Genomic DNA, 19,503 nt, shown 5'->3' on the forward strand with positions numbered 1-19,503 from the left:
GTGCATTCTAAAGTAATATGAAGTCTCACTTCCTGCCATGTGTATTATTATATAACCCAGTGTGCCACTTTAAAAAACAAAGCCCGTTTTCATGCCACATTAACACCTTTATGATTGCTATAACCCAGGAGTCTTTAAGCTGCAATTTTAGCTTTTCCTAATGCTCATTGGGAAAAGTCCAAATGCACCTGTGTATTTGCCTCAGTCAGAGGCTCATATGGCAGTTTCACTGTTTTCAAAAATCCATTAAAAAGAGCTCACAGAAACTCACCACTGCCAACATGGATGTAATCCATCAATTTAAACAGCAAGTGTGTTTTTCCCCAAATATGACTCAACAACACAACAGCTGAGATTGTATCAGAACCAGTTTCATTCTGTCATTAATGAATATTAAGAGGTGAGAGGCCTCTTTTCTCTTTTTATCCACTTTGGCTCCATTTTCTGTGGGCCCACTTGTGTGCTTGAAGTGAGTGAGATGTTATTTAGTTGTGGATATATCTGTACACACTGAAGATAAAAAAAAAAAAAAATCATGCCTATGAGCTCATATATATTGGTCTACTTATTTGTATTCAATGAAATAGCTGTAGTTAGAGTAGCTGTTTTTCTGGTGACAAATAAATGAAGGGAAACTTTCCAGTTTTCTCTTTAAAACAACGAAAAGCTGTTGCCAAATTTGCCTCTGCTGTGTGGCTTGATTAGTGGATGTCCTGATAGCTGAGGGAATAAATGAATCAGGACTTTACTGAACATTTTTACTATCTGTTTATCTCTTTGTTTTTTATTTAATTGCCTCCTCTACAAAATGTAAAGGAATAGTGAAAAATGACTGATGTCTTCAGATTTTCTTGTTTTTTCTGACCAACAGTTTACAAGCATCATTTACAATGGTATAAAACAGAGAAGCAGCAAATCCTCACATTTTAGAGTGTTTCAAGCCTTTTATCTGGGTTGAATGAGACTCTGGTTTGTTTTCCCCATTGGTACATTTGCCCAGATTTGAACTCCGCAACAAGCAATCAGTATGGACCAAAACAACTGCACAGAGATCCTTTAGATGAAATGGTTTCAGTCCAGTCACAAACTAATTCTGGAGCCATTTGATTGACCTCGAACTGACCCAACTACAAGGTGTAATGTGCAAGTTTGAGCTGAACATTTCCCGCAACCAGGTGTGCTTTGTATACTGCAATACAGATGAGCGAAATCAATAGCTGCTAGCAGCTACCTGGAGAGTGAACCAAGGTCTGACCTGGACTAGCTATTGAGTATGTTTCCACCATGATGCTCTGAGCAGATAAGACCTTCCTCAGGATCTTCTTCCTGTGTTTACTTTCTCAGCCCTGGCCCAGACACATCTCACCAGTGAGAGGAGAGAATAATTTGTTTGTACACAGCAAAAACAAAGTATCATAGCAGCAGATGTTCAAGAACAGATAACATCTCTATACAGCACATACAGTACAAATAAAGAAAAAAGAAAGGTACTACATACCATATATATACCTCTATAAAATGTAAATATGAAGTGTTTTAAGATAATACACAAAACAGGTAAACTGGAATAATTTAATGGCATGAATGTTGGCAGCTAAAATACAGTTATTGCACTTTCAGCAGCAAATGTGTGTTTTACAATGTAAAAATGTTAAGTATTCTTGCTTAATGAATGACGTAAATCCTAATCTATTTTAATTTAATTCAGAGTTAACTCATATATGAGTTGAGCTGCTGAGATCATGGAAGTTAACTAAGATTTTAAAATACTTGATTACTTACAGTGAGTGTATACAGTAGAAGGCCAGGAATTGAATTAGGCAGTAATGATTAAAGGTGCAGGTTTTTTCCTTAAAGGAATTCTCTGTGTCGAAGGACATTATTTTGATGTTTACCTACTGTACAGCCGATTAACCCAGGGTCAAGAAAGGAATTCTTTGTGCATGTAAATGATGCCACTGTTGCATCTAGGCCACATCCTCAATGATCAAAGGAAGTTGGCGAGAGAAGCAGGAAGCTCATCGAATTGTTCATGTATTCCACGCAGGCTCCATCACCCCCTTCGCCCTCAGCTAATGAACCAAAGTATGAGAAGCGCTGGCTGGATGCTGTCTCCCTGCCCTTGTTGATGGCCAGAGTCTCCAGATACAAAGCTGGCACAGATAAATTAAGGTAAGGGTAATCCAGCATGATATAATTCACCTCTAAGGTGCACAGTTCACTGAGCACAGTTGTTGGCTTAGCAGGCACTTTTCATTTAGGCGAGAGGATGTTAATGCCAATATCTATGCACAGGCATAAACGGCTTAAAAGGTCACTGCAGCTGTGAGGCTCTGGCTCAGGAGGTGTGACTGTGAGAACACTGGTCGAAGTTTAAATGCATTTGATTATTATGCCTGTCCTTTTTGTATTGATTTTCATGTGTACAGTGGTTTCACAGTTATGTTGCTTTTTCAATCAGCATTTTCTATTTCCAAACTGTGGGGCAGAACAAACTGAACAGGTGTATAGTTTAACATTGTCTAACATTTGGCAGTCATAACTGCATGTTCATTCACAAGGCTTAATCACATTCAGTTAATCCTTCACACCATTTATTTTTCTCAGACTATATCAACCATTTAGTCAGGTTATGAATGTTTCTGTGTTTTTGTTTGTTTCTTGTCATTTTGTGGCTGATAACAGCTTAGTTTTATTTTTGTGTAGGACACTAATGACAGAGGATTATCTGACAAGAAGAAATTCTTAACTTCTTCACAAAATTAGCCAGTTTTATCATCCTGTATAATCTGTTCTTAATTCTGACTTTGTCATGATAGTTTGGATTTGAAATGTACCAGTGCTAGTTAAAGTTAAAGTTTAGTATGATGTGTTTAAGTGCTTGTGCCTATGCTCTAAATGCGTTTTATTTACTGTTGTTGCAAACGGGGAGCTTAATGAAACGTCTAATTTTGTGTTTTTCTAATTGCTTTTCATTCATACTGGAAATTATTCACCTTAAGTCTGCTCTCCTTATCATTTCCTGCACTGGTGCTGTAGTTGAAGCAGAAGTTTCTTCCTCTTTGGGGTGTGTCTGGTTACATAATTCAGAAATTGCAGGTACACAATGATAAATAAATAATGTAGTTCCGCTCTGCACAGTTAATTAAAAACGTTTATTAAACTTGTTTATTGGACAATTCATTGGGTATTATCCAATTCCAAGCCATGGGCAGCTGCCATAGATAAGAAAATAGTTTAAAAATGCTCTGCTCTTTTGGAGAATCAGTCCATTGAGGTTAAAGGTAGTGGTGAGTTACAGCGCAGCAGCTCTAGTTCAGAAACACTTAAGTTGGGCTGAGTCTCGAGTACAAACCCCAACCCCCCTGCTGTAGTTACACTTAAACATCAATCACCAGGGCCCGGTTTTTCAAAAGGTTTAATCTGGATAAAATTGATCTGAATTTGGTAATCCTTTTTTTTTTTTTGCTATCCATGATCACGTAATCCATTTTACTTTTGAGCCGGTTTTTCAAAGCAACATCGGATTGGATCAATCTGATCCAGATAGAAACTTTTCAAGATCGCCAAATCTGGATAACCAGCGCTCAAACAGGATAGGAAATCACAATGTAGAACTATAGATATGTAAAGAGCAACAAGCAGAATAGCCAGTGTGGGGTCAGTACAAGTTTATTTTTATTTGAAACAAAACAGAAGTGCCTTGTAATCATCATCTTTGTTTGATGAAGCAAACAGGATGTGCAACAAGGGACACAATAGTTAGACACTATTTCTGATTTGGATTTGTTTGCCACCAGTGATGCCATTGCCATTGCTTTGTTATTCTGTTTTATCATTGCATGCATTGGTAAAAAAAAATAATCTAAAAACAAAACAAAAATATCTTTGATTGTGATGAATACATATTAATTAATGACAGAATTAAATATATTATTTGTGGTCAATATTGACAACTGTTTGAGGGATTATTTTATGAGGCCAAACTCTTTCTACTTTGCTGTAGGCCTATATTGAAAGGCTGAACTAGCCTACATAATCACTGTAGCCTGATGGATGAACAAATCAAATTAAAACCTTATGAATAAATAGGATATCTTGTAGGCTATACTGCATGATCCAAATATAGTATTATTTGATACAATTTTGAAATTTCATCATATTTTGGGCCTGAAATCCATGCTGAATCCACCCTTCTGATGGGATCAGTATAATCCAGAGTTTTTGGATCAAAGTGATCCCAATCCCACTAAAAAGTTCTAAAAAACCCAAACTAAAGGTTTGATCTGGATCAAAACCAAGATTGGATTACGTGATCTAATCCGATTACGTAATCCGTTTTTTCTTTTGAAAAACCCATTTTCAAGATTTGATCCAATCTGTTATCCAAAATCTGAGCGGATTACTTTTGAAAAACTGGGCCCAGGTTAGCAAGGAGAATGCAAGAAAGAACTCCAAGCTAATGCTGGATCTTTGATAATAGTAGTAATTATGATAATCATAATTATAATAACATTTATCGTAATCAAATCTAGACTAAGATTTTCTATCCAATGAAATGTGAACAGTTTAAGAACTGCTTAGTACTTGCTTAGTAATTCTAGTTCATTTGATTATGAACTAGAATTACTAATAATGTTTTAAACTAAAATACATACATATAGCACATCTAAGTAAATTTAGCTGGTAATGGAGTAGTTGTATTGAATGAATCACTACTTTTACTTATGTAAAAGATTTGAGTACTTTTTCCACTGGTGAATACAATACTGTGGGTTGTTAAGGTCAAAGAATTTCCACTGTATGCAATATATAACAAGATTAACAAAATTTATGTAAATAATTAACTAACTAAATAAGTTGAAAAAAATACATTGGATTAACAAGCCACCATGGTTATTGCATACCTTTCAAAACATCCATTTCAAACATCCACTGGAGTCATATAGATATATTTTTAAAAAATAGTTTTAATATTAATATATAATAGTTTGATACATTGTTGAGTCAGAGCAGTGCATTATGTAATTTTCAAAAACGTATATGTGTCTTCTCTTTAGCTCTACATAAAATGACTGCTTCATTCCTTTGTGTCATTCCATCATCATTAACATATGAAAGATAAATGTAAAAGTTAGAATTACAAAACAGGATCTCAAACTGTAATACTATTGCAAATAGATTTCGAACAATCTTACAGATGGTAGAATAATCATATAATGAGTCAATATGAAGAGTATGTAAGTAAGTATGGATATCTTTGTCTACTAACATATCACTAGATCAGTCCACAGTAAATCAGCTGCTCCACATCTGTAGCACAGTCCATAGTCTGACGAGAGTTCACGTACCTCTTTAAGGAATTGTTCTTCAAGGCTCTGATTTGGATGAAGCAACAGTCCTGCAACACAAATTCTGTCGTGTTGAGTGAAATACTGAAGAAATGTATGGAGGAGATTTGGATCTTAGACACACTCAACCTAATAACCCAGTGCTGAATCAAGAATAGCAGGATTCAGTCAATAAGGAGTCCTGCAGGCAGAGAGCACGTCAATATAAAGAGTTTACTTTATAAAACATGGCTGACATGGGTATAACAGAATGCACAAATACAGAGAAGATGTAGATGGTAACAGGGGTAAATAGCTGAGGATCTTTGACTTGCCGATCTCAAAGGAACATGGTCAGACTTATGTTTGTTATGTTAAATAATTTATGATAATCCTTTCCTGTTTTTGATCTGCTCCTGTTATGATCTGTGTCATCTGTATTTGAAAATGCATCAATCAGAAGAGTGTAACTCAGGGTTAATGTTGCTTTATACTTCATACTTGTATACTGAAAATTCCAGTTCTTCTATTGTAATTGTGTTTTCTGTGAATCATAAAATATGCATTATGTTTTCAAACTTCTAAAATTATTACAATAACCATAGCATTTTTCTCAATAAAAAATGCTATGGTTAAAAAAAAAAAAATGCTATGCCACTACCAATAAGCTCAAAAATGGCCAAATGCTTGTTCAAACCTCTTAATCACAAGTTTGATGTGAAGTTAAAAAGTTTTTGTTGTTTGGATTAAGACTTAGTTAGTAGAAAAACTGAGTCAGACACCTGCAGCTATAAACCGTAATAAATCATTGCTGCTACAGTACTATCTCAGTCTATAAATGGATTTTGGTCCAGATGTTCTGCAGCCCTTCTCCAAAGGATGAATGGTAAAACAGTCCATCAGAGAGGTCTCACCAATGAATGAAGCTAAAATGACAAGATGCTTATTAAATAATGATTAATTAACCATTAATTAAATTAATTAAAGCTCATAAAGCAGAACAGTTTACCAAATTAAATGTGCTAATATTATCAAAATTCCTCTAAAACTAGTTCATAAGAAACCTTGAGGAGATGTCTAAGAAGATTCACAAACATTTTGTGCTTCTGCTTGAATCTAGTACATGGACCTCAACTTAAAGTTCTCTTCAAAAAAAAAAAAAAAAAAACACCACCCAATGTGTAATGCCTTATTGTTTCTTGACTGTGATGTTTGAGCTTGACTGTGCAGAACATGTGCACAGTTTGACTACAGAAGGCTGTTGTCACAGTCATCTACTGAAAGGAGAAAGTTTCTCTGTGCTCTCATTAAAGTTATGTGCTTACAAGCAAGATTTTGTGACATCACATCTAGTTTGGAGCCAATCATTATCCAGTATGCAGCAACCACAAGTGTGATGTGAAAACCTAAAACCTCCACTGTCCAAAAATAAAAATAAAAATAAAACGAGGAAGGAGTAGTAATATGGCATTTTATTGAGATAATTTAACTGTTTGCTTAAAAAAAGCCACACCAGACACAAATAAATATTCTATCTTTCTGTCTTCTTCATGGAATGCTGAAAAGTCAAAAGGTTAAACCAAAAAACCTTCCGAACATATTAGTCACCAGGGTATTGACATAATGCATACAGGAAACACACCAAGAAATTCACAAATGATTCCTTGTTGAAGGGTGCTGAGGTTGGCCAGTGTTTCCACTCCTCATTCCAGCATGAGGAGCTGCTGTTAGTGCTGATGGGAAGGTGTTGTTGACTCTCATGTGCTCATGTAATGTTGATGTGGACTCATGTTGTTATTGTCTCTGGTTATACAATGTTCTAGTGATCCTTGCTAGAACATATGCTCCCAGCTGGGATGACAGAAATATTTTCTCAAAGTTTTTTCTCTCGATTACCCAATTTAACTTTCCACTCCATGAGGGGAATTGGGGAATTGTTCTTGTGTTTTCATGTTTAAAAAAAAAAAAAAAAGGAGTCTGAAAACAAGGCCACATGGATGGCTGACAGTGAAGAAGCAGAGAGCAAGCCTTGTTTCCTTCTTTTGCACACATTTTACCAGCTAGACTAAGGTGTCAGTGCAGCTACTCAGTCTGACAGTGAGGTATTCTCAGCCTTTTGTTTAAGCTGTCAAAAAGGATATATGAAAGAGAGGGAACCTCGCAAATTAATAGGGCTTTGCCTGCCACACTCTGTGTTACCAGATGGTTTCTTACCTGAAAGCAAGCAGTCATTTGCATACAGTATTAGCCATGAGTTGTATATAAATTGCTTAAAGTTGTAATCCTTAACATTTCAGTCTTGGACAAGAGACGCTGCTTGAGCAGCTACTTACAGAAATACGACAGAAGAGCAAGTGTTATATCCATTTACAGTGCAACTAAACGAATAACTACAGGCAGCACAAGCCACTGTGATAAACACAGTGCTTTTCCTATAGTTGCTTCACAATAAAAGCCACCGCAAAAGGTGAAGCAGCAGCAAGATGTCCTGTTTCGATCAGTTAAATTTGCACTGAATTATGTGTGTTCATTGTTTTCCTGTAAATTTCTTGTTTTTAGCTAGGGAGTCTGAATCCAAAGAAAGAATGGTGGACTCTGCCACTACCAATAAAAACCACTATGTAGAGGAATAATTATTGAATGTAAATATATTTAATGGCCACACAGAAATAGTATCTGGAATGGGCCTTGATTTCATGAAAAATCTTAAGGATTATTATTTTTATTAAAGGGATTTTATTATACTTTGATGATCTAATCCTGTGTAATTATTTCAGATGTGTTTTATTGATTTGATCAGTCTTATGGATTCAGAGTTGAACTAACCTCTGTGCATTTCTCTGTAAGAAATCAAAAGCAAACAAGTTTCTCTAATTAATGATGCTGAAAATGAAATGCCTCAAAGCCCGCCTATTTCACTCACTAATTGGTGGACGTGGCACGTGGCCCTCTCATTGTCATTCCCGCCATACCTAGCAGCTGGAGATCTCTCAAAAAATGCCAACCCTCCACCCCACCCCCACCCCCTACCCCATATATTGCCCATATGTATGATCCCGCATGTTGACTGGGTGATATGTCTCTGCTTTGTCTCAATGGATTTATTACTGCCTAGTCAGCAGGCAAGACACAATAATTTGTGCCATTGGGAACGGCGCAGATGCATGAGAGAATCCAACTCCCTAGATCCTATCTCTCTGTGTGGATTTCTGTCCTGCTCAGTGGAGGTGGAAAGGCTTTAGCTGCTCCTCCTGACAGGGTTGTGTTCTCCTGACATTGATCCGCCAGCTGTCCGTTCCTTTGATTAATCCCTTGGTTTGGAGCTCTTCATTCATTGCACTTTCATCCCTTCTTGCATTTCCCCCCATTACTGCACAGTCTCACAGGTTCTGCATTAATTGAAAGGGCTCTAACTGATATATACTGTAGATTCTGTGTAATCAGTTGCTCACTTTTTCTCTGCAGTGGTAGAGAGACTTTGGCATTGCTGGTTTGAAAGACAAAGCATTTAAAAAAGAATTCAGAACATCCATTAGTGATGCTTTATAGTTGTACAAATCATAGGATAAAACTAATTTGAGTCAGGCACACTGACACAGAAATAATTTGTACCCTTGTTAAATCAAAAAACAGCATTTAAATCCAGTGAAAATCACCCCTAGAGAACCACTGGGTCAGTACACAGGCAGCGGAACATAAGATTTTAACAAGCTTATTGCAGATACAGTATGAAAGTCATGCTCACCAGAGGATTTGTTAGGAATGCTGAGTTTGTAACACCTAACCTCGAGGAACTACTGTCTGTGTGTGTGTGTGTGTGTGTGTGTGTGTGAGTTGGGGAGAACTGTTTGGTTTAGGAACTGTCTAAGAAGATTTCCTTGTTCCTACCATGCATTCAAAGCCTTTCTATTGTCTCTCTGTGTTTATCAGGCTTCGCCTCACGTACCTCCACAACATCTCCTGCTTCTCATGCTACATTTCTCCCAGCCTTTAGACCCCCCACCCCACCCCACCCCAATCACACACAAAACCACCTCCATGTTTAGTTACAACCATCTCTGAGGATAAAAGTGTCAGTGCCGTGCAAATGCAGTGAAATTAAATGTCAGAAAGTATCAGATTTCGCTGATGAGTGTGATCTCTCTTAGATGACCTCATCAACACCCCAGCAACAGAGAAATTTTAATTGTGTTAGTAAAGCAATGTGCTTAACCTCAGGGCACTCCAAGAGGATGATGCATCCAAAAAATATCAAATACAAAATAACTTTGTGCTGTTTAAAAACTAAAATCCTCATTTCTTCTTGTAAATGCTTTGTGAAGGGTAAAATTCTAAATCTGAACTTTAGTATGTAATATTTTGATGTCATACAGAGGGCTTGTTTTAGTTCAGTTTTTTTTTTTTTTTTTTTTAGGATTAAATCAGTTTAAAGTGTATATACCTCATATATCTCAAAATATGTCGAGAGGATATTTCATCCCTGCTTTATTTTTTACACAGTGAAAATAATTCATGTGGTTCAACTTAAAAACTTTAAGTTCAATTGTTAATCGCTGCCTTGAAAATGTGAGAAACTCAACTTGACGATGAGCTTCTTTTTTTTTTTTTTAAGTTATCCGTTCAAGCTTACAATTCGTAGAAAGGTACAATTCTGCACAATTTCAGTTTCAGATAGTGCCAACTAGTGATAACAACTGCCATTTTAAGCTAGGTTTACTCACAAGACAGTGATTGAACTTAAGTTTCCCATTCAAGTGGAATAATATTTTTAATTATTATTCCTTATCTTGATTAATAATGGCAAGTTTGGCAAGTATTACAGACAGACTGGCTTTCCTCTTATATCTTCTTAGTACAGTCACTTCTTCACTTTGTACCTGAGTCGTAAAAGACAACAGGCAAGGCTGACTGTTCACAGAGACTTCAATGGACTGAATTCCATACTAACCTCCGTCATGGTTTTTCCATTATTATGAAAAGAAACAACAGTATATCTTTGTGTGCATTAAAGACATATCAAGTTTAGTTCATGTCTGTTTTCTTCAAACTACAAAAAAGCAGAGTCTCTGGAGAGTTTTATCTCTCAAGCAGTGCATGCTGCAGTCTTTTAATAGGCTAGTTTTGTTTCTTTCAGAACTTAATTTAATGAGTTGAGTGAACTATCAGCAGTTCATTCATTCAGCGAAAGACCCTAAATTATAACAACTTGTGTTTCTACATTGTAAAGTGGTCTGAGAGTTAAAAATAAGACATTTTAAACTGAATTAACTTGAAATTAGCAAAATTTACATTACATTTAGTTAATGAGAAAAGATAAGTTGATTCCACTAAATACCTGCATGATCTTTAGGGGCACTTCCTGAAATGCAGCTTAATGAGGTTTGCTGTTAAAGGAGTAGTACGACATTTTGCAAAATGCTCTTGTTTGCTTCCTTAAGGAGAGTTAGATGAGAATATCAATACTGTATGTATACAGGTACAGCTAGCAGCCTGTTAGCTTAGCTTAGATTTCTGTAAGGATTTGAAACAAGGGGAGGCAGCTAGCCTGGCTCACTCCAAAGAAAGTTACAATTCCCAGCCAAGTGATAATTCCATGTATAACTCCCTGTAAAAGGTTGATTTGTTGTTTTTGTACTTTGACTCTTGTATAAATTATACATGTTAATATAACATGCTAATTAGTGGGTTTCAGACATTTTCTGTAGTTGTTTTCCTCTGTTTCAAATCTTTATGTTTAGGTAAGCTAACCTGCTGCTGCTGCTGTGGATGGCCGTGATCTGCTCAGCTAACTCACTCTCAGAATGCATATATTATATTTCCCAAAAATATCAAAACTATTCCTTGAAGCATTTGACTCTAAGCACAACTTATATTTATGTACACACCCACACAGTGAAACACACAGAACCTCAGTTCATGTCTAATCAGAGTTATTAACGGAGCTCTGCTTTTTATCTTGCAGAGGCATTTATTTTAATTCTCAAAACTGTTGTAACCTTTCCAGAAAAAAAGATGTGATTAGAGAAATATAGTCACAAATATGACCAGTGTAGTGTAGTCATGAAGTGCCTCTCCAGAGCATCCGCTGTGCAGATCTTTTTATAATTAGCTGTCACTAGCTCTGCTGTATGTAATGCAGTAATACAAGTCTTACAGCTTAAATACAGCAGAAGTAACACACTGCTCTGGTTTCACTTGGCTTCAATCTTGCAGTGCAGCACTTCTAATTTTGACCTCTACATTCCTCCAGGTCCAACTGTTTTGAAGTCTTCGCCTTGGATGGAGCCAGCACCAATATTCTTCAATTTTGCACTGCAGCAGAAAGCACAGACTGGCTCCAAGCAATATCAACAAATATCAGTGACTTGACGCAGGAAAACGTAAGTCCATCGCTAAACGTTAAAGGCGGTGGTTGGATCTTCCCCTGAATCTTTGAAGGTGAAAATGAAGGTGAAAAGAGGAACCAGTGATTGTTGGCTATTTGTGATCATTGTGATTATTTTATGATATAAGTAAATCACATAAATGGGCAGATCATCAGTTTATGTAATCAAAAAATTTCATCTAGTGATGTTTTTATTCAGTTGGTAGATAACACCATCTTTGTAAAGAAAACATGTAATAAATATGTTTTGACTACATTCGTTACATGTTTTTCCCCTCACACACAGACTACAGTGTAGCATGTTTTTAATAGACCCTTCCTGACAAACACTCATTGAGTCACAGTGACACCTCTCTCCTTCTGCTGACAAAAAAGAGGCTCTCTCATACCTAATTAATGACTGCTAAGTAGTCGTTCGGCATGTGCTACTTCTCTCTATCATTTCCTCCTATTTCACTTTGATTATCACACTGATGATGCCATGCATTTTTGGTAAGGGTGCAGACGTACTGTATGCCTGCCTTGCACAGCTGCCTTTTTTAAAAAGTGTGATTAATTCGTGCCTGCATCACCTAATTACAGACGTGGAGTGTGATTGCTAAATGGCCAATCAGGATGTAATTGTGTGCCCGCTTTGGGAGAGAGCGGAACTTTTGTTTTAATGACCTACAACCTTTAAATAGACTCTGACACCCTTCAGGTCCCTCATGTGTTTTTCATGTGGATGATTGTCATTTGGCTTGGTGCAGGAAAACAGAAAGAATTGGGCAGCTTGTTCGTGCCTAATAATTCTAATAGTATAAGGATTTCAGGTGACAGTGTACCTCCTGTTTGTAACTGAGGTGAGACAAACAAAAGCAACCACCATGCAGAGTGTGATATGCTCACACACCAGGGGTACATTCAAATTGAAAATGTTTTGCACTGGTTTACAACATTTTCCTGGCTGAGTGAAATGATAATGTTTCCCTCCAAAAGGAATTTATAGTATATATATATATATATATATATATATATATATAAAGCACATAATACATTTTATGTCTGACATCCTGGTGTGAATCAGACAGAACATTGCCTAACATCTCAGCTGTCTTCAAAGCTATATTATCTTATATATTTAGTTATTATGTATGCATGTTCATTGTTGAGTTATAGATCGTGAGGAAACTCAACAGCAAATACTCTTCTCTTAAAGGAGCTATTTGTAAATTTTGCTATAGCTACATAGCCAATGTTAGCATTAACAGCTGTCTCCAGCGGTAGAAAGCAACACCAGTGTTTTGCTTGTATCACTTCTTTTCTTCTCCTGAAGTTAGCATGCTAACCAGCTAGCCCCAGCCCATCTTGTCACTTTTCGATGGCGACTCGTAGCGTCCACACTGTCCTGAAGAAGAAGCATTGCTCAGAGGGCATGTTATAACCTCTTGTGTAATGGTGGCTGAAGCTCTTGGCCCGTGACCATCACCGCCACTCACTCCTTGCAAGAAACTACATTTGGTGACAGATGATGGATAGATGTTTGGCAGAGAAAACTTACAAATAGCATCTCAAGATGCTGAAAATAAAAAATGAAAATGTGAAACATGCTCTCTGTGTTGCCAGTTGCCACACTGTTTGTCATTAATATTTTCTCTCAGTTTTAGAATAATCAAATACATCAGCTGTTAATATATTTTATGAGAAAACATCCATCATACCGTTGTTGTTTCAGTTGTTGGTAACTTAAACAAGTTGCCTAAAACTCGAGTGGTGAGCAGAGATAAATTAACCAGATACACAAAAGATAAACTTTTTTCTAGCGATCGGGATACCATTATGTTATAATATGTTTCATAGCTCTTTGTAGCTGTACATGTCACTGATTATTGTTTCATTTTCATTTCTCCCTTAGATAAAGATTATCAACAAATACTGTGCGTCAGATGATCAGGTATGTTGACACAGGCCTAACTTGACATACCAGTCCATCATATCTTTTTGAAACCAGATACATAGCTACAAACAGTCACATTAGGTCACTGCTGACAGTTACAAGTACACTTTTACCTGATAGTGATAGTAGAAGTACAAACATGGAAGAGTGGCTCAGAATATGCTGCAGTTTTGTGGTATGCTGCTGCTGGTGGTGGTGCTATGGGTGGAGCACTCATTTAGTTCAGTATAACACTGTGTAGACCTAACATTTATAGAATGTGATGTGATGTCTCTTGATGACCTGTCCTCATGGAGATGTTGGATAGATGTTTGGGACCGTGACAGTTTTGAAAGTTTTTATTAATTAAATTATGTTCAGATCCTTAAGAATGTCATGGTCTTGCACATTGAGGGTTTGCAGTTCTCTCGCCAGTTGTCTCTAGTTGGTGTATATCCTTGTACAGCCACACTTCCTCTGCAGGAAAATGTTTGTCCTGTTTACAATTGCAGCTCTTGTAGCAGCAGTATGCCAGTATGCCAAATAAATAAAATTATTCAAGCCAGTAAACCATTTCGAAAACATTTTGGAACACATCTTCATCAGTGAAGCATCCATGGGCTTAATTGTGTCATACATGTTTATCACTTTAAGAATAACAGCAGAATCATAAGTACAGTTTTCAGGAGGGAGTCAAGAGCAGAAGCTTTAGAGGAGAGAGTAGCAGCTGAAGCACTACAGCACATTACAGCAACAGTACAGATATGCTGCTTGAAGGAGAGCAGAGAAACATCCCAAGTCAATCTGGTGTAGAGCAAAGGTAAATTGTTGCAGTGCAGCTGAGACTGCAGTACCACTGTACAGGGGAGAATATGTTTAAATGTATTATTTCAAAGCTGCATCACTGTAGTTCTTGTTTAATTCATTTGCTTTGACAGAGCACATTTCAGTGTTCAGGTCTATGTCCTGTTGAGCAAGAAGAGCAAGATTTTTTTATTGTGTGTGTGTTTTCCCCCTTTTTAATCAAAGTGTATACATTTCATCCTCTACATCTTGCAGATTGTTCACATGGGCTGGGCGTGTGAAAGCCCCGAGGGCAGCACTGCTGATCGAAGTGCAGTATTCAAGTTCCTGGCACTGAGAGGACCATATTTTTATATCTTCAGAAGTCCCCCGGTAATTAGTCTGTCATCATTTTCCTATTTTGTATACTTTAAACTGATTACTTTAAACATTTAAAAGAAACAGCATTGGTTTAATTTTAAGCTCATTTGAAATGGTTTTGTACAAAATATATATATCGCACTGGCCCACATAACATACACTCAAACAGGTACAAATGATTAATCAGTCTCCAGGATTCAGCTCAGGACAGGAATTTGTTCAGGGTTTCAGATTTTTTGAATTTTCTTTGAACTTGAGAAATATGATGAATTTCTGCTGCTGCTCACTGATCTTTCATTGCCCCTCACTGTGCTGCATGTTTTCTTTTGTTGGCAGCATCTGTAAAATACTGTATGATTCAGTTATAATTGAATAAGAGAAGATAGGCATGCAGTAACTGCTGATGAATTTATATTTGTTGTGGTCATGGCTGGCTGTTAGGCAGCAGTGAAACAATAGATGTGCTACTTACTAGAAAATGATTATTTTACCATTGATTGGCACAATTGGTCTGTTGGCATATATGGCCCTTAGTGCATTTGAGTGCATTTGAGTGCAATTGAGTGCCACTTATGACTTCAGGACTCTAATGTGGTCAAAAGTGGAGTCATTAATTAATCCATGAAATTAACTGATCCTGTTGCGTGGTTAAACTAGCTATCTAACTGCTAATTCTTATCATTGGTCAGGCCAGCACACTGGTAGCTCACTGTCATTGTTGTGTGAGTGTCTGTATGTGTGTGTGTGAATGTAAATGAGAGGTAAAGTGTAAAACACTGGATAAAAATGCAGCCATTTATCATTTTTATGCATCCTACCTTATGCAGGCATTGTGACTGAAAACAGCCCCTATGATAAAACAATGCAAAGTACTTTGTTGGTTAGGGTGTGTTATTTAAGGTACCGGTGAGGCAATGAAATACAATCCAGTGACAGACAAGAATGTAGAAGTTATCACAGCAGTAACTAAATGTAGATCATCAGCACTATTAAAGCAGCCATAGTCACAGTAATTAATGCCCTCAAAGATGTTCTAGTCTTCATAAAATAGTTTCAACACATATGTAAAAAACATTTAAGTTTTCTTCTAATATAATTTTATCTTTTGGAGCAGCTATGGAGACATTAATGGAATCCAGCTGGCTCAACTTCCAAAAGCAGTTCTCATAGCAACCAAGGTCATAGCACAGACCCCCAAAGATATCATAGACCTGGTCTAGTCAAGACACAGGAGCCCTTCAGCTCAGGGACAGACAATCTTCCCTTGAGATTTGTTATACAACATGACTTAGGTGAACATAATGTATTGTTTAGGATTTAGCACCGAATAGAATCTTCACACATGTATGGATAGCTGTTTAAATATGTCCCGAAAGGAGGGCAAACTTCAGATTTGGGTTGTATTACACAGCATTAACTTTCTCCTTTCCCAGATGCATCAAGCATCAATAAAAAGAGTCTCATGACACTTCTTCCAGCAGCCTAAACATGCAGGTTTTTACCTCAAGATACTTAAAATCTCTGTTTAAATCAACCTACAGTTGTGAAATTCTGATCTGTTCCTTTTGGTCTGAGAGGAATCAGGTCCAGTTTCTAATAGTAATATAAAATGTCCCTGTTCTGACTTCCAGGAGTAGTGAACAAAGGATTTATCTCTTTGTGCTCTGTTTATTTTCTATATGACATAAGCTCTGTTCTCCCATTAGTACAAAAACCACTCTTGCCCAAAAAGTGCATCTCTCATCTTCTCACTTCATTTGGCAAGAGTTTCAGCAGGTTAATCACAGTTACTCTCTGGACGCCAAAGTGGGGTGTGCACTTTATGAGTTGTTCGGTCTCTCTTGGCCTGTCATCTGTAGTGTTGGAGAGCTTTTGTCACCCATTAACGCTGTTTGACTGTTTGTTTGTGGTTCAACTCTGTTTTAAAGGTTCCCAAGAAGATGCTGGAGTTTGTGTTTTTCTCTTCTAATTTTAACAGGTTTTTGAAAGGTTTTCAATCATGTCCTATGTGGCGCATTGAGGACCAACTTCCACCTATGTGTTTGTGACCTTTTTTAACTCCCAAGTGATTCCTATCACATGTTGTGAGGTTCTATGAACTGTCACAATTTGAGGACCTTTTTAAGACCTGTCTTTCTGAGAGTTAGATGAGAAGTTTGATACCACACATAGTATAGTCAATATGATGCTATTGCCTGCAGACTGTTACCTTAATATATCTTAGCACAGAGATGGAAGATGGAAACAGGGGAACAGCTAGGCCACCATAGTGACAGGTTACAGGTTACCCAGGAGAACACCACACCCCACCAAAAAACAACAACTTCAAATGCTTGCATTTTATCTGTATTCTGAACAAAACTAACCCGCTGCTCCCTGTGGTTTCATATTTACTTTACAGACATGAGAGTGGTATCAATTTTCTTATTTCACTCTCAGCAAGAGAGTAAATTATCGAATTTCCCAAAATGTCAAACTATTACTTGTAAGATGAGCCAAAGCCTTTACTCAGGTGTTCTGTGACATAGAGCTAAGAGGCTCGGCCAGCTGGTTCTCAGCCAGCAGTTCATTGCCTCTGGAGGATTCTGCCAACCTCATCCTTTGACATGCCACTGATACCAGCCTCTCTGGTGGAAATGAAGTGCCTCACCTGGCCGGGATAATGTGGATTCTTTATTCAACTCGTGTATCTATGTGTAACGTAGGTCACCGTGGATTACGTGCCTGCTGGAGACCGGTGCATTTCATCTCAAATTCTGTTCCCTCCAGTCTGCTCAGGTCTACAACATGGCTTAACAGAAGACTCCTGTATATGTCTGACGCCTGATTTGCTTGACACCATTGAAACTGGCTTGCTGTGAGCAGGCAAGGTCGGCCTTTTGTTGCCAGGGCCACTCTTGTTCGCCACATCGCAAGCAAAGAGTGAACTATAATAGTTGGAGATTTTTCAACAGCATTGTGGATGTCTGTATTTTCTCAGTCAGATTAGTAATGTAACTCTAGTTGGAAGTAATTTTCTTATATTATATATATTATATTATATTCCTCATTCAAATGACATTTAATGAACTATATATAGTCCAAAGGCTGCCTAACTTTTGCTGCAGGTCATGTCACTGATGTTTCCTTTACACAGAACTTGCCACAGGTGAGGAATGCAAGGATTTTTCTGATGCAGAGTCATAAGTCTGTCTGAAGTTGTGGTGAGCTAAAAATACCTTTTTGAGCCTTTTGTGGTGCTTTAACAAAAACAAAAAGAAAGAAAATAACTTCTGCCTGGGAGCAGGTGAGACCTTCAGTAAACTTTTCCTGAAAGCAGAACAGTTTCAAAAAAGTATTGTTTTACTTGATACAGACCAATCAGCTGAGACCGAGCAAATCATGTTGATGAGGTGTTAGTGTGAGATGTCATCAGCCGTGATTTTAATGGATTGCTTTAAACATAACAGCTGTATTGTAGAGTCACTGAAATTACTGAGGGTATAATGCAGCTGGTGGGTTGTGAAATGCCAGACCTGTCCTCTGGCTTTTGTTGAAATATGGCTGTAGTCAGTATCCCTGAGGTAGAGGGTCTGAATACGGTATGTCCTGAATTACATTAGATGGCATTAGTGCGTGAAACACGCCCTGGAAAACAAAATCTACTGAGAAGCCTCTTGTCAGTCTCAGTTAGTGTGCATGCCTATGTAAAAATGTGCTCATTGCTCAGTGTAACATGCTACAACTTGTTATCATAGCTACTCATTTAACCTAGGGATATTTGAGCACCATTCTAACTCCTTTACACCAAAATAGTGACATGGGGAAAAACCCATGTCTGCCAGTGATGTGAATGGGTCAAGATGAGTTATTTGACCCAGATCCACAACCCTGCTCAAGGTCTTGTTTTTAAAAGGCTTACTATGGCACTGGGACTCTCTACAGTAAGCTGTGGTCACCCCTTAAAAACTCACTTTATTCCACATGCAAAAGGATAAGGCTGGTGGTATTCTATATTTTTGTTGTTATAAGAAATTCCTATGAAACAGCCCAAACCATCAATGCTTTAGTTTGTCTCTCAGAACTTTCTAACTTCCCTCATCTGTCAAGCCCATACATACATCTTTAGAAATATTTGTTTTCCTTTTATTTCCCCAAAACATTAATGCACTAGTTTTTCACAAACATTACTTAAGCAGGAATAAATAGTGTGTTTGTTGGGGGACTATTTTGACCAATGGATTTGTGCACATTTTGTACATTAGTGAGAATGTACAGCATTGGTACAGTGTGTGTGGGATTGATCAAAAATAAACTACAGTCTGTGTGTTCATGGTAATGAATTTTGAAATGACATGACTTACAGATGAATACGTTATATCATGTATTGACAACACATGCTGTCAGAAGGAGCAATTCAATGTCGGGTTTTGTTGTTTAGGATTTGTTGACTATAAGAAAAATAAAGAATATTCCTAAACCTGTGCTTTAATGACAAATGGGAAATTGTTTTGATGACCCTACAAGATGTGGCGAGAATGTGGAGGTTTAGATATGGAAAACTTATATAACAATAACACAGCTGAACTCCTACTTACTCAAACCCTATCATGGTTTTGCTGGTAAATAATATTAAAGAATGTTCAACAGGCTCTGTGTTGGCTAGCTAAGAGATAAATAAGTCAAACATTATTGTTATCAAATTGTTGTCATATCGTAGTATTCGGTGT

At 37.3% G+C, this 19,503-nt stretch overlaps 1 protein-coding gene across 10 annotated transcripts in view; it reads left to right on the forward strand.

Moving 5' to 3' along the window:
* sntg2 (syntrophin, gamma 2) overlaps positions 1-19,503 on the forward strand; it is a 112,752-nt gene that overhangs the window by 75,390 nt on the left and 17,859 nt on the right. For 5 of the 10 annotated variants that reach the window (XM_051078226.1, XM_051078223.1, XM_051078222.1 and 2 more), the window contains exons 9-12: positions 2,048-2,172; positions 11,581-11,710; positions 13,610-13,648; positions 14,690-14,806. In XM_051078226.1, the coding sequence (XP_050934183.1) occupies positions 2,048-2,172; positions 11,581-11,710; positions 13,610-13,648; positions 14,690-14,806 (411 nt within the window). The remainder of the gene's footprint in view (positions 1-2,047; positions 2,173-11,580; positions 11,711-13,609; positions 13,649-14,689; positions 14,807-19,503) is intronic. The other 5 variants (XM_051078225.1, XM_051078227.1, XM_051078219.1 and 2 more) reach the window with 3 other exon arrangements.

The sequence above is a fragment of the Lates calcarifer genome, linkage group LG19, assembly GCF_001640805.2.
Source record: "Lates calcarifer isolate ASB-BC8 linkage group LG19, TLL_Latcal_v3, whole genome shotgun sequence".
NCBI classification, from domain to species: domain Eukaryota; kingdom Metazoa; phylum Chordata; class Actinopteri; family Centropomidae; genus Lates; species Lates calcarifer.